Below are 16,124 nucleotides of genomic sequence, written 5' to 3' on the forward strand. Positions count from 1 at the left end.
AAAACAAATCAACTTCATAAAGTATACAATTTTCTTTAAGGAATTAAATGCAATGTAAACACTCTCCAAAATATTATTTGTATATATTCTATTGTGGTTGTTACATAGCTTCATTCACTGACTTAATATTGTTTACTGAATATCAAGTGAGCATTCTTAAAGGCACTGGATGAACTCAGTCCTTGGCCTCTCCGAGCTTATGATCCCCTGGAGGGGTGATCAGCCATAAACAGCTAAAGAAGTAACAATTTAAAGAAGTGTTAGGAAGACAGAGGACAGAGTGCAGTGATAGAGAATAAACAAGAGGGCAATTAACTCACTGGGTGATTAGTGAAGCCTTGTTGGGAGGAGGTAGCTTTAGGCTGAGATTTAGAGGGTGAGAAGGGGTGGGCGGTGCAAAGAGCATGGGGCAGAGTAGCTTCGGCAGCGATCAGCAAGTATCAGTGATCAAGGTGTAAAGGATGGATTCAATAACGTGGAAGCATAGATGAGACTGACGAAATGTCAGAGGGATGGAGGGGGGCGGGGGGTGGAGGGGGAGAGAGTAACCAAGGAATTTATATGCAGATATGCACAACCCAAGGACACGGACAATGGTGGGGAGAGGGACTGGGGAGGGGGAAGGAACCGGGGGGGGGGGAACGGGTCATTGAGGAGAAAAAGGGACAGCTGTAATACTTTAAACAAAAATAAAAATTAAAAAAAAAAAAGGTGTAAAGGAGTTGGTGTTTCCAGAACTGGAAGTAAGCTGGTGTGGTTGCTTGCATCAGAGCTTTTAAGTGTGTGCGGGTGTGTGTGTTTTTGTGCGTGTGTTAGAATGGGGGGAATGAGGGGTAGGTGACATGAGGTGTAGATCAACAAACAGGTGCCAGATGACTCCTGACTATAGGCCATGGTAAGGCTCTAGATTTAAAAATAAGCATAATGAGAGCCAATCAAAAATTTAAGGGCAGAGAATCATTATCTGATTCAAATTTTTAAAAGCTCACTTTGGCTGCTTTGTGGAGAGTAAAATATGTGTGAGCATGCGCCCGTGTCTTTGTGTTTGTGGTTAAAAATGGAAGCAATGAGACCAGTTGGAGGGCTAGGAGAATCATTTAAAAATAATGATGGCTTGGATCAGGGGGTGGCAATGGAGATGGAGCCAACCGGATGGATTTGAAAATATTTCTGAATTTACTGATGGATTTGACATTCAGGGCGAGGAGGAGGAGTCAGGACTTGAAGATGATCACTTTATTTCTTTCAGCTGTGTCTATCATGATGCCATTTACTAAGATCAGGTTTGGTGCAGGATCGGGTTCCAGAGGAAGATCATGTTCACGTTTAGATATCTAGCACCAAACCTATTACAATATTTATTAATTTAGCAAACACTGATTGTGCTTCACTCTATGCCAGACATGGCAGGGAGTGCTGAGGGTACCTAGTGTCCTTATGCCTGTGGAATTGAGAGATGGTAGATTTCAGAGGGCTCAAAGGCACTGCAGTCAGAAATGATCCAGGCCAGCACTGTCACTGTACAGATCAGGGTTAGAATTTGAGCCCTTTAATTTCTGCAGAACTATCAAGACTCCTCTATACAAATCATGATTATTTTAGTACAGCTTCGTTTTACTCATCCAGCAATAGTTGTGGCATTATTTTCTCTTGGGGGTATGATACAATCTGTTTTCATTTCTGTTTTAATGAATTGTTACAACTAGTGCTGGTCGAATACTTGCTGACACATTCTGAAGTTATGAAAATATAGGCATCATAGCCAGGAGTTCAGTGGGCGATGCTCTCGGTGGTTTCACCAGGCTTGTAAACAGCTTAGGTAAGAAGAATCATAAACAATGTTCTAATGTGCACATGTTTTTTACTAAGGCATTAATGGGAGACAAAACCAAAACTGGGCACTTGTGTTTTTTACGTTATTGGTGGTTGGTTCCTAATTACCTTGAAGAATTTTAGAGAGGATTTTTCAAACTTAATAGAAAGTATGAATTATAAGAGGGACGAAAAAAAAAAAAGAAGGGCCCAAAAGAAAGAGTTTGTTGTTGTACAATGAGTTCTAGATGTATGTGTGTGTGTGTGTGTGTGTGTGTGTTGGAGTATTTGTTTTAAGAAAGACCTTTATAAGTTCAACTCTATAAGCTAAGGTATTCGTCAAAGAATAAATAGGTGCTGATGAAATGGCAACTTGTGTAGATTTGAACAATTTAAATACCAGGAGACCAAAACGATTATTTAGAGTGGTCTAAATAACCATACTTATTATCTAAATTATGTTACAGTATTTATTGTTCATTTAGAGTGAGGCCTACTTGGCTCTTTGTACTAGGTCAAGTAACATAAAAATAAAAGAGATGAAAGTTCCTGCCTTGAGGGCATAACAAACGAGGCACCAGGCGGGCGTGATCCAATCTGCACACACACAGGCACGCACTCGATGGGGGAATGTTTCCTGCAGTGAGGCGTTTCTGTCACGGGAATGCCTGTGCAGCAAAGGGACTTTCAGGATGTTTTATGGAGATGAGGGCCTGTTAATGAGAAAGATGTTTCAGTAGAAAAAGGGTAAAGTGGATATCGAATAGGACAGATGGTGGTCAGGGGGCCTACTTGAAGCTTAAAAGTAGTTTAAAGTGATAGATAAAAGCAAGGATGGAGATAGGTTGGAACGCAGGCCGATGGAAGGGGCAAAACGACAGAGAAGATGGTTGAGATGATCAAAACCTGATTAGTTGGAGCCAAAGTTCTGCTTCATCTCTGCAACAAGGAGGGCAGGACTAAAGTCAAAGACACTAAAGGCCCAATATGGGAAGGTCTGCCCTGTACCTTCAAGGGAGAAACTTAAATAACTAGGGGCTGACAATGGGAGCTTCATGGAATCTATAACCAGGATTGTGTACATACAAATCAATTGAAAAATTAATGGTGAAAACAAGCACTAGACAGAAGGACAGTATGTTTTCTGGAATCAAGCAGAAAAGTAGGGGCTTTGTGCATGGATATGTCAGGACAGGAATATTCTTTATTATTTAGCCTGTATCCTTAGGTCCTCATCAAAGACACAAAGGTAAGAGTGGACTCTTCCTGAAAATGTGCAATATTGGCAAGAATTTGCTGAAAGCCTTTGGGACAGGAAAATATATTCTTAGACACTTGTTCCTGGCTCTCCCAGAAAGGCACCTCCCCCATCCTTACTGTGGCAGTTTAGCATCTCACCTGTTGATTAATATTTTCTCCATGATAAGCTCATTTTCTTGCTATGTGTAGTGTGTACGGTCTTAAACATCTTGACGCAGAACCTTGCAATGCTCTTCATAATGCAATTGACTGGAGTACCCCACTTGGTCCTGGTGTTTGAAGGAAACTCAACTGGCTGAGCAGGGTTCTTTTTGTAAAAAAAATTCTTTTTCTAAACCTTTTCAGCTGCATTAATTCCTGACCAGCAAAAGAAACTCTCAGCGGGATACACTTCGGGGAAAAGGGGCCATATTCATCTTGAGAAATTTTCGCATATGTAAAACAAATGTCTTCCATTGAGGCTTTTAAAATAGTCCCTTTAAACTTTAACATGTGTCAGGCTAGTGTTTGCTCAGATAATCACAGGCCTGTGCAAACGGGCCCCAATCAGTACACACCAAACACAGAGGCCCATTATCATGAAAGTTATGGTTTTCATTGGTTGTTTCAGTTTTCAAAAATTACTTCTTAACACGTAACCTCCAGAACTTTCCCATCTTTAGTTCTACTTAGTAAAAAAGGGGATATTATTACCCAGCTGACTAGCTCATTTAGAGAAGACACAATGAGCTCTCTCCAAGTTTTCCCCAGGGACAGTGTTGTCAGGTCTGTGGTTTGTGTCCAGAAATTTGGCAAGTGAGTTAATACACATTTTTACCCCTCAGCCTGTTTTTTTTTGGTTTTGTTTTTTTAAGGGACAGGGGTGATATAAGGGGGAATTGAATATATCAGAGCACCTTATTCTTTCTTTCCTTTGTTTGTTTGTTTGCTAAATAGGAAAGTCCATCAGCTTGATAATGGAGGAGAGCAACGACTCGGCGGAGAACCCCCAAGGCCAAGGGCGGAATAGCGCCATGAAGTGTGGGTGGCTGAGGAAGCAAGGAGGCTTTGTCAAGACTTGGCACACCCGTTGGTTTGTGCTCAAGGGAGACCAGCTCCATTATTTCAAAGATGAAGATGAAACCAAGCCCTTGGTAAGTAAGGCAGTAAAAAGCGCTGTGGGCCCAGGCAGTCGAAGAAGTAAAGCAATTGGCTTGAAACAGATGGAGACTGAGGCCAGCCTAGCCTGCCTGGTCTCCTTCAGTTCACTGGCATCTTTCATACCTTTTCTAGTTGTTTACCTTGGTTCAAGATGATGAACTTGCCAATTGAGGCCAAGAGGCAAATTATATTTGTCTAATGCTAATTGTGGTTTCTACTAAGCTGGAACATAATGTATAATGTCTGAGTTCCTCAAGCAAACTTACTTCATGAGAAAATGTTAATGGACATCTGCTAGAACATACATATTATAGCCAAACATCTTTTCTATTCTCAAAAATAAGTTGGAAGCACAGATCTGACGGAAGACTGTAAATTCAATTTTCAGTAATATCTGGGACACCTCCAGTATTAATTCCCTGGGGTGCTTCCCTCTACCTTAACTCATGTGAAATATGGATGTGGAGCTGAAGTGAACAGTACTGATACATCCAACCGGCATACACAATACACTCTGGGAAGAGTTTCTGTGCTTCTTTGTGGTTCCTAAGCGGTCTTTTACTTGCTTATTTACTTAGTCATTTTCTCAGCCACAAATCTCTAGGCTGCAATGAGAAAGAAGAAAAATTTCCTTCTCTCGCTGTAGCTACAAAAAGTGTTCTTAGCTCTGATCATTGCTTATCAGTTGATGAAAGGAGATGTGAACTGAGGCGTCATCTCTCTGTTTTCCCTTCCTCTACATCTGTAGGACATATAAATAAGAGAAGAAATGTTTTAGATTACTTTATATAAATATCCCTGATGGTATGTTCTTGAGGTTAGTTTTCTTGTGTTAAAGTTCAGTAACTTAAATAGGAATTTGGATCAAGGCTCTGCTTTAGTATTTTGAATTCCTCAGACATTATAATTTCACAGTTTTTATTCATCTAATTGAATTAGATAAAAATAGTAATGACAATACATACTATAAACGGCAGTCATTCTTTGAAATTACTACTATATTTTGAACATTTACCAGGGCCAGGCTTTAGGCTAAGAATTATGTATATTGTCTTATGAAATGCTTCAAATAATTCCTTCAGGTAGTATTCTCCCCACTTATGCATTTGGAGACCAGAGTTTAAGTGCAATGCAGATTACCCAAAGTTAGATAGTTTTGCTTCTAGGTAAGTCCAAGCTCCTATGGCCTCAGACAAAGACCTCATTTATAATTAATAGGAATATCCCATATTGGTATCATGACAGTTACAGTGCATTTTCGTACCTGTTACTGCATTCATCATAGCAGACCAGTAGAGAATATGGGATTATCATTAGAGATGAAGAAACTGTGGCTTAGAGATAGGAAGTGATGTGACCAAGATCTACAGAGATCAGAGGCAAAGCAGTAGTCTTTTGTTTCTCATCTCATACTCCACAGTTCTTTTCTCATTGCAATTTGTTTTATATTGTGCAATCCTCACATTAAGGTATTATCTTGAGCATATAATCATTTTACCAAACTCAGGAAAAGGGGTCAGGTTAATGTGAAAACATAGAACATGGGGGATCCAGTATGGGGACATTGATTTGGAGGAACACACTGAAATCGATGGGAGGAATATGAGGAAGGGTCAGTGCCTCATCCCGTGGACCCTTATTCTGTCATGGTTCAGGGGGACTGGCTTGTTAACCAGAATGGGTATGAATTAAATGATTAATTAGGTCGGATCCAGGACCTACATAAGGGATTAAAGGAGCGAACAGACGACGCAGGAGCTGAGAGAGTGGAGAACTGAAAGCAGACCTAAAAGACGTTCTCTTTGGTGAGCTCAGTGTGCCTTCCAGTAATGAAGATAGGATGCGATGGAGTAAGCCCAGTTCAGTGTTTCTAAAATGTGGGGACTTGCAGGTTTCAGAGAATATGTGCATGAACCCTGCTTGGAGGAGAATATGGATATGAACCCCAGTTTGAGGAACTCTGCCCTAAACTGTTCAAGGAGAATATTCTCTTATTGCCTTGACTGTGCTTCTCTGTGTAATTTCTCAGATCTGCATAGTCACAGGTAGTAGTCAATGCAGTGCAGTTATTTTCATAAGAATTTGAAAATATAAATACGAAAATGCAAAAACTTCTGATTAATGCAAAAGACTCTCTGCCTCAAAATGAAAATTACTTTATTTATAGTATTTCTAAGATAAGTTAATTTTCATATTAGTATGTTACTAGCATTTGTAGACTCATAATAACTGAAATTAACAACATAGAGTTGTACTGACAAGAAAGTACTAATTTTTATACAAACCAAACACAACCTACCATCATTCCCCTCCAAAAAGTTTTCTTAATGTAACTGAACAGAAAGAGGGTTCCTCTCTTCCGGGGCACAGCAGGCCCAAACACTGAACACCTAGAATTGCAGCTGGAGAAACTGGAATCGCTTCATTGCTGGGTGCCACGTGGGGAGGATGGGAAGCTATTGCTCCAGACCTGCACTCCCGATGGCCTACAGTCAGAGGGTTTTAAGAAGTTAGGGAGAACAGGTATGTGGAATCGCTGGTGGGGCAAGTTTTACTTGGAAGATTTTGGAACTTGACCATTTATGGTGAGGAGCTTCAGCACTGGATCTTCCTGGACAATAGACCCTTTGCTTCTGAAAGGGATCCAGTGTTCAGGCTCCGGTCATGTCCCAATCCTGCAGTTCCCGGGGGAGGGGCGAGACTTTGGCACGGGGCGCAGCTGTAGGACGGGTGGGCACATCCTCAGGGCTGTGTCTGTAAAATGCCTCAAGGGCTGTGTTAATCACTAAGCTGCTTTAAGGGAGCAGAACCACTTTTAAGCTGGTCAATGTGCTTTGTGTGCTATTTCATTAATTTTTCTTTCTATATATCATTTATTAAAGATTTGCTATTAAAGCAGTGAAATTTTGGGATAAATAGTTTTGAATTATATAAATATTTGATCACCTTTCATAGCAGTACAAGCGCTGGGAATTTTAACATTTACTTTTAAATTTTAATCTTTTACATTGATGTTTAAACACATACAAACAGAATCAGATTAAAAGCCAGCAATTTCTCTATTAGTCATTTTAAATAACCATGTACTTGCCTATGCACGGATCAGTTCCTTCCTTTAAAGTAGATTTTTTAAGTGAGGGTAGATGCCTGTCACACTGTAAGTGCTAAAGCATAGTTTTGGATGAGTTGGTGAGTGACTCAGTGCAAGTCTATAGCCAAGCGGGGCAGGGCCAGAACCAGGCACTGTGAGTAGTAGTGGCTGTTCTCAGCTTCACACGTCAAAATCATAACTGTGTATTTACAACAAAAAGTTTAAATTACATTCAATGATTTCTATAGTGATGTATTATAGAATAACTTACAGTATTCATCACCTCAGTGAAGAACAATTGAACACCTTGAAAAATGTTTAAATGGAAAAAAAGTAGTTGTCATAAAGCCCTCATTTTATAGACAGTGTATGTATGTGTTGATGTGTTTGTGTGTGTGTGTGTGCGCACTGGCCAAGGGACAGTAATGAATGGCAGGTGAGGAACTGGAAATCAGATTTCCTTGCTCCTGGTTCAAGTTTCTTCAGCTTAGCCTTTTGCTTGCTCACAAATCCTCAACTGTCCTTCAGATTTGCTTTCAGTCAGACATACTTCTTGGTTGTTTATTTCCAATATCGGCATTTTCAAGCATCAGAATGTCCTCGGTCTTCATATGTTCTAATGAGGGTTAAGTCAATAATACTAGGGGAAATGTCTCTCATGAAATGAAAACAATTCACTCTTTTAAGTAATCCTAACCAGTGAAAAGTGTTCAATAAACTTAATCTGGATTTTTACCCCCTTCTAAGATGGCATTTCTAAAATGAGAGTATTAAAATTCTTGAAATTTGTGTCCCTGCTGTCCTAAAAAAAAAAGTGTCCTAAATAGTGTTCTATTTATTTTAGTAGAACTTTCACTGAGTTTCTCAACAACTCAATAAAGAGAGTCAACTCCATCATTAAGCTTGTTATTAAAAACTGCCCATCTGTTTGGGAAACATATAAGCAAAATTATAATTGGAACAGGCTCCCATGTAAGTGCTGAATGCTCTGAAAACACAGATATTATTAGTGCCAAGGACTCTGTCTAGAGGGCTTGGGGAAGGCTGCGCAAAGCAAGAGGTGACCCTTACCTGGGGTATTGAAGGTTGGTGGGCGTTTTCCAGGTACATAAATTGGGGAAAGGAGTTCAGAAGAGAGGAATGACATGGAAGTTATAAAATTAACATCTATAGATAGTTCCATATTGTGAAGGCAGTGAAACGACAAGAAGTGGGATTAGAGAGATAGGTGGCCCACAACATAAAGGGATGCGTATGTCGCACAAAGAGGATGGATTCCCTGGTAGGCATTGAGAAGTTATTTTCATAACACCTGCGCTACTCAAGCGACAAAACTGCACTAATTTGTCAGGAAGAAATAATGGCAGCTATTTTCTGTTGTATTAGTCTGCACGGGCTACCATAACAAAATACCACAATCTGGGAGGCTTGAATAATGGAAACTTATTTTCTAACAGTTGTGGGGTATGGAAGTCCAAGATTAAGGTGCTTCCAGAGTTGATTTCTGGGGAAGCCTCTCTTCTTGGCTTGCAGACAACCACCTTCCCTCTGTGGCATTTCCTTTGTACATAGGAGAGTAAGACAGCTCTGGTGTTTCTTCTGCTTATATGGGCAGAAATCCTATTAGATTAGCCTCACTATTAATGTCTCATTTAACTTAATTATCTCCAAATATAGTCATTTGGGGTGCTAGGGCTTCAAAATGTGAATTGGGGTAGGAGGCCACAATTCAGTCCATAACACCTGTTGTAAAACTATGCTTGAATATAATTTTCTCCCTTAGGTTTTTCTTCTACCTGTGCTTTTGTCTCTATTAGAACCTAATGTATCTATTTTAGTGCATTATACACTTAATTATTTGAACCTAATATTGGTGTTTCATGTGTGTGTTTTTTAAATTGTATCTTGCTATACAAATATTCCACAACTTCACAAGTATGAGAGCTTAGAAATTCTTACTGCCACTTTTCTTGTACGTTTTTGAGCAAAAAGCAGAAGTGACTATAGGTTCTCTTCTCTCAAAAGAGAGTACCTGATTTATAAACAAAACTTTCCAGACCTTAGCCAGGGTGCCTCTGGCAACATATTAAAGGTGCCTTAAAATAGAACTATTTTATATTTAAGATAAATCTAACTAAAACATTTAATATTCTATAATTTTAAAAATAGAAGACACTTCAATTTTTCAGGGCTAAAATTCTCTCCAGAAACCATTTTCTACAGTGTTTGCACTTACATAGATATAAATTTTACTCATAACAGATCTTAAAAATAAAATCAGTCTTGGTTGTTTATGAAAAAACAAAACACAGAAAAGTGACGTATGTGGCCATTTTTTGAACATACATGAATACATTCATAATTTCTGTCACTCATAGGCCACTACCATAAGAATCTATGCTACTGTATTTTTCCAACTTTTAGGTAATATTTTCCTGTTTTTTAATCTCCAAAATAAAGTCCTATTTATATTTGGAAGAACAAGTTAAAAATTATATTATACAAAAGAATCTTTAGAAATAAGGTCTTCTATCTACCCTGTACACCCCTTGGGTTTGCGATAGCTATTTAAAAAGTTTTAAAAACAGATTTAAATCGAATTTGTGACAATACCTCTTTGGCTATTTTTTATTAATAATCATGACAAATGACTGTGGCCTTAATTATAGACATTGTAACATGGAGGAATCAGCTGAGTCAGAAATAAAGTATGATTATTACAGTTATTCTAAATAAGTGTAGATATTGTTAAATGAATCCAGTGATACATTTCTAGTGCCTTTTTGGAACCATCTGTTTAACTTCTAGCATGAAGCATATTATTACTTAAATAATAGCTAAGTCTCATACTAGTGCATGTCTCTGACATACCCTTTGATACTAGAATTTGACACTGGAAAGCATTGATTTTTAGAAGCCGGTCTGAGACTCCTAATAAAATGACTAAAATCCAAATAGGCACCAACCCAATTAATCTAGTCTAGACTTTCTACAACAGGTATTGATCCAATTGTGTGGGGAGGCTTTTTCTGGACATGATGAAGATGACACTGTTAGATCACAATGGATTTTTTTAACTTAGAGAACAAAGTGATTTTGAGTGAATTCTAACCTGAGGGCTGACCTCTAAATGTGCAAGAATTGATTACTGATTTAAGAATAAGCTCTAATTCTATATATTTAATGAAACTGGTGAGTTAATGAAATCTAGAAATCTCTAAGGCAACTGCTGTTCTCTTTTAAAATATATGAGCCAGAAGAAGCCAAAACCCATTTCTATGTTTAAAATAACACTAGAAATAGAAACCTTGAAACTTGGACTTTATCTTCAAATCTAAAACTTACTTTCTATGTATCATTTAACTTTCTTGTATTTAAAATGACACACAAGATGGTGTTCTGCAACATCATAAATTTTTAGGAATTCTTAGCTCTTTTCTATATATGATTATACTAAGAGATAGTATTGTTAACATAAAATATTCTTTTATTCTGCTACTAGTTGAGAAATTTTTTGTTGCTTGCACAAGTAATTTAGGTATGGCATTTATTTATTTTAGAGTGGTCAAAATGGTCTTTTGAGTCAAATTGTTTGGGTTGAATCTTAATTCATCCACTTAATAATTATGATTCATTGGGTAGTGAATTAGCTGATTTAAGCTTTATTTTACTAATCTCTACAATGAGATAATAATAGTACCTACCTTGTAACACTGTTAAGAGTATTAAATAAAATAGTTTCTATAAAGAGTCTTAGCAGTAACACATAACAAGCATAAAAATAAATGTTAGCTATTTTTATACTATTAGTATGACAAAAAGACAATTTGATTTCTTAAGATATTCACACTACTCACTCATCCACTTGTGTTTTTTTTAATTCAACGCATATTTATAGGTTCCTAATGTACATACCAATGTTATATCCCCACCCCTAAATAAGGATTTAAAAAGAAAAAGCTTATTTTTCCTCAAGTGAAAGTCCAAAGTGATTCTAGGTAAGCGCCTTAAGCAATTGTTTAGAAAGTTAGGCTGCCAGTGATTTTACAATTTTAACTTTTGGCTTCCAAATTTACCAAATTTTCCTTCCCAGCTCTAGAAGGGGGGGATATAAAAGAAAGAATTGCATAGAAGGTTGAGATGCACCAGGTATGGTGGTGGCTCCTATCACTTCTGTTCACATTCCGTTGGCCAGAACTGAGTCCCATGCTCGTGCCTAAGGAGGAGGCTGGGCACGTAGCCTGGCTTTCCCTGGGGAGCAGAGGAGAACACGGACACTGAAAGAGTCAGCAGCCTGTGCCACAGGTGATCAGATCATGCTAAACATGCATGAAGATGCTGTTAAATGCCAAAGGATGTTATGGAATAGATAACTGCAGTTGCTGTACAATGTAATGAGTATTTTAATAAGGAAAATATAAGGAAACATTGGAGGCTGTAGGAGGGGCACCTATAATTACTTTAAGGTTCCGGGAGATTTTTTCTAAAGAATATATATTTAGCCCAAGAATTAGAGGAGGGTATTGCTTTATGATGAGTTATTGGAAGGAGGGGTATGTGGCAGACCCAAGGTGTAGGCCATGGCCCTTTGGTAGACTGCTGGGAAACTGATTCTGGTCAGGTATTTCAGCACCGAAGAAATAAGGCAAGCAGTGATGAGAGCTGAATTTGAAGTAAGTGCAGAAAGTGTGTTAAGAGTCCAATAAAGAGTGTTAAGGAGTGTATATTTTATCTTAAGATTTTATATTTTCCCTGCTTTTATATGCCTTTTTTCCCTTGATTTATTGCTAAACAGTTAATATAGGGCTCATTGTATGTATTTCTCACTGTGAAGGAATCCAAAATGCCCACCTATCGAAAAAGGCCTCCTCTAACAGTCCTGCAACTGTGGTGTTCCTATAATCACTGCCTCTTTTGTATTATGACATAATCTCTGGAAAGATGGTTGAAAAGCATCTGTGCTACAGATGAGTACTTGTAGCATCTATTACTACCTAAGCATGAATTGTGGGAATGCCGGTCAGGTCACTTTTGACTGTGGGAGGAAGAACAGATCTGTGGCTGCTGGAGAGGGAGGCACCTGCGGTGAAGAGCAGCAGAGGATGTCTTGGACAAAGGCAGACATTGATGGCTGGGCATGGTGGCCAGAGGGATCACAGTGTGAAAGACAATTTCATAGTCATAATTTTCTCTAGAACTGACTACCCAGTATGGGCATTTTCCTGGGAAGCAGTTGAGCTCAATTGTTTTAGATACAGATCTGGAGTCAAACTGCCTGGGCTCAGTCTAGACTCCTATAGGAAAGCACCCAGGTTTCCACCTGTCTCCTTTACTACTCGCACAGAACGCTTTGCTTCTAACACTTAGGGCCACCAAATGTGTATATGGGGGAGGGGGGGCATTCTCCACACCAAGCAGTTTCTCTAAGACACCATCTGGGTGACCTGCTTTCCCACCACTTCAAACGCCAATCTCAGTGAGTCCTCAGATTACTCACAACTTCTGTCGGACTTGACTACAAATCGGAGGTTCTCTTAACCCCCCTTCTTGGGTTTGATTAACTTGCTAGAGCAGCTCACAAAACTGAGGGAAACACTTAAAGACATTTACCAGTTTATAAAAGGATGTGATAAAGGATAGAGATGAACAGCCAGATTAAGAGATAGATAGGGCAAGATCTGATAGGGTCCCGAGCACAGGAGCTTCAGTCCCGGTGCAGGTGGGGTGGGTCACCCTCCCATACATAAATGTGTTCACCCATCTGGAAGCTCTCTGAGCCCTGTACTTTTGGGATTTTTGTGGAGGCTTTATCATGTAGAACTGATTAATTATTAACTTTATTTCAAGCTCCACTCTCCTTTCTGAAGAATGGGAAGTGGGGCTGAAAATTCCAAGCTTGTAATCATGGGTTGGTCTTTCTGGTGACCAGCCCCCATCCAGGAGCCATCTAGAAGTCCACCCAGAGTAGCTTTATTAGAACAAAAGACATTTCTACCCACCATGAAATTACAAGGATTCCTGTGTCAGGAACCAGGGTCAAAGCCCATGTATTACAACTAAAGATGCTCCTAATGCTCTATCACTTAGGGAATTACAAGGGTTTTAGGAGCTCTGTGACAGGAACCGAGAGCAGAGACCAATATATCTATTTTCTATTATTTCACAACTTCATCACTAGTTATAGGCCTTGGTTAAGTTACTTGTTACTTACTTGGGTAAATTGCTTATCGGTAAGATGTAAATAATAAAAATATCTATCTCACATAGTAATTGTTAGCAAACATGAAATGATGTTTCCAGAACTTACACAGTACCTAGGTACATATTAAACACTCAATAAATATTAACTATTGTTACTATCATCATCACCATCATTTTTATCATTTTGACCATAAGGATACCCTGACAGCAGTGTAGAAGTCAGGATCTGTAAAATATACCTTATTACTTGAATAATGAAGGAAATAATAGATGATCAGCTTATGTAAGTTATGCTAACTTGAGAGCAGAGGAGAACTTGTTTTCATTTGTGACCTATGCTGTCAAAACACTGAACTCATGGAAAGAGTCTTAAAAAATAATGCTCACCTTGTAGTATGTCTTTCTTTTTGCTTAAATTACTTTTTGGGTTCCTTCAGAGCTTGTCAAAATGATTACAATGACAACCAAGGAGACTTGAAGGATTCCCTTTGCAAAACTGGACCACTCAGAGAGAGGCAGTCCTGGTTTTCTTATTTCATGTACAGCATGTACCTAAATAAGCACATGTGTTTCTTGAACCTATTCAACACTAATTTGCAGAGAGAACTATTGGAGTAGAGTCCCTTGAGTTCTACTTGTAACATTTACTCATATTGACTGAAGACTTTTATATTTGTGTTGCAATTCAATATACAGAACCAAATCGTCCATAGATGGACTATCCCTATCTAATTAGCATAAACTTAGGCATACTTCCATTATCCCAAGGAGTGGAGAAGATAATTTTTTTTTTTTGGGGGGGGGGGAAGAATGAGGGAAAATGCAATTTGAACATTTACATTTTTAGTGTTCAGAGTGATGTATTTTAAAAAGCTGCTTTTTCTTTCCCTAATATATGAATATTTTACAGACATTTGATACTTTTTTTAGGTTTCTTTTGGGCACTTGCTCTTCCTGTCTCTTCATCTTTAGCTTTGTCCTTTCTAAATCCAGCTGCTCTCTATTTTTCTAGCACTATTACCATATGTTCATTTATTCACTGACAATTTATCAGTTGTAAACTACATCCATTGTAATTTAGAAAACATTTGATCACATTTTATATACAAGGATTCAACCTCAGACGCCTGAGGTATTATTTCCACTTTCTGAATTTTGGCTTCTTTCCCTTAGCATAATGTGCTCAAGGTTGAGCCATGTTGTAGCGTGCATTAGTACTTCATTTCTTTATATGGTGGGAAAATATTCCCCTGTATACCATATTTTGTTTATCCATTCTTCAGTTGACAAACATTTGGGTGGTTTCCACTTTTGGACTATTATAAATAATGCTGCTTTGAATATTCATGATCAAGTTTTTGTGTGGACGCTTCTCCCCCTCCAGCTCTCAGGATGGGCAGTCAACCCACAGCAATTGCTGGGATCTCATTACCTGGTGACCTACCTTCCCTGGTTAAATGGGGGCTCCTGGAAATTCATGCCTGGTGCCGTGACAAATGTGGTATTGCAGGCTCCTCCACACTGCCACAGAATTTTCTCTGCCCTGCATCTTTCTCCAGTTCTTTCGTCCATTGCTCAGAGACAGGTGCAGAGCAGCCCAAGCAATGACAAACTGAGTCAGCTGCTAGTGATTCTCCTGGTGTTTTTTCTCCCTTGACTTGAGAGAGTCAGGGCTTTCCCCAAGTCTTTTTTTACTAGGTGGGAAGGAGAAGACAAGTAGTGGTACTGGCCACAGTGATGTTATCTGATTGGGTTGGATTCTATATTGTCTCAGAACAGCAATGCGTTTAGTGTTTCTTTATTTCTGGTTTTATATTCCAGAAATCAGTCTGGGTCAATTGGATAATTCTTATTCAACGCCCTATTACAATAACTTACACTTTTACATTTTTTTTAGCTACAACTCCCAGTCAAATGTACATACATTTTTCTCCCAGATAAATGGGACTAACACCCCCTCATCAGCAATTCTAGAGATTGTCAAAGTCCTTCACATGTCTGATTCTAACTTATGATAATTTTTTCTTCTAACTCTTTGTTCCTGTTTGTGTCACAGTCATTAGAAGAGATTAACAGAATCAATTTCATTTATTAGCAGAATCCTCAGTTCATCTTTGTGAACCTGGATTTCTACATAAGTATATTTTTCTGGGTATGGGATCACAAATGCTTAAATAATACATCATCCCTCACTAAAATTTTTAAAAACTAGTTTAGATAGATGTACAACTTTCACTTGGCTTGCCTGTGGACAATCTTAAGAAATTGGGATGTGGATAACTGGAATAAAAAACTGAATCTGTAGGTATGAGCTCAATGCCCTCGTTGTGGGTTAAATATACTGTAGTCCTGGCCTTGCTTGCATTATGCACTGATTGTCTGAATAAACCAACATAATCCTAACTAAACTGTATTACTTAATATTCCTAACCTCCTCCAAGGAAGACAGGAAACATCAGCACTTAAGATGCTAATGTTATCGGTGGGGAGCTCTCCATGTCCCCATCTGTTGCCAGGGGATGTGGGTTTCTTGCGATATCATGAGAAAAATAATTTTCTGAGACACACGGGAGGATGGGATATTGCAGAAAGGTCTGTTTCTGTGGAATCAAATCCCTGA

The 16,124-nt window shown here is 38.6% G+C and overlaps 1 protein-coding gene across 2 annotated transcripts in view; it reads left to right on the forward strand.

Annotated features, from left to right (window-relative positions):
• ARHGAP24 (Rho GTPase activating protein 24) overlaps positions 1–16,124 on the forward strand; it is a 625,501-nt gene that overhangs the window by 278,107 nt on the left and 331,270 nt on the right. For both annotated transcript variants that reach the window (XM_081130578.1, XM_081130577.1), the window contains exon 2: positions 4,009–4,205. In XM_081130578.1, coding sequence (XP_080986704.1) covers positions 4,029–4,205 — 177 coding nt within the window. In that variant the 5' untranslated portion in view covers positions 4,009–4,028. The remainder of the gene's footprint in view (positions 1–4,008; positions 4,206–16,124) is intronic.

The sequence above is a fragment of the Miniopterus schreibersii genome (assembly GCF_964146895.1).
Source record: "Miniopterus schreibersii genome assembly, chromosome: 1".
Classification (NCBI taxonomy): Eukaryota; Metazoa; Chordata; class Mammalia; order Chiroptera; family Miniopteridae; genus Miniopterus; species Miniopterus schreibersii.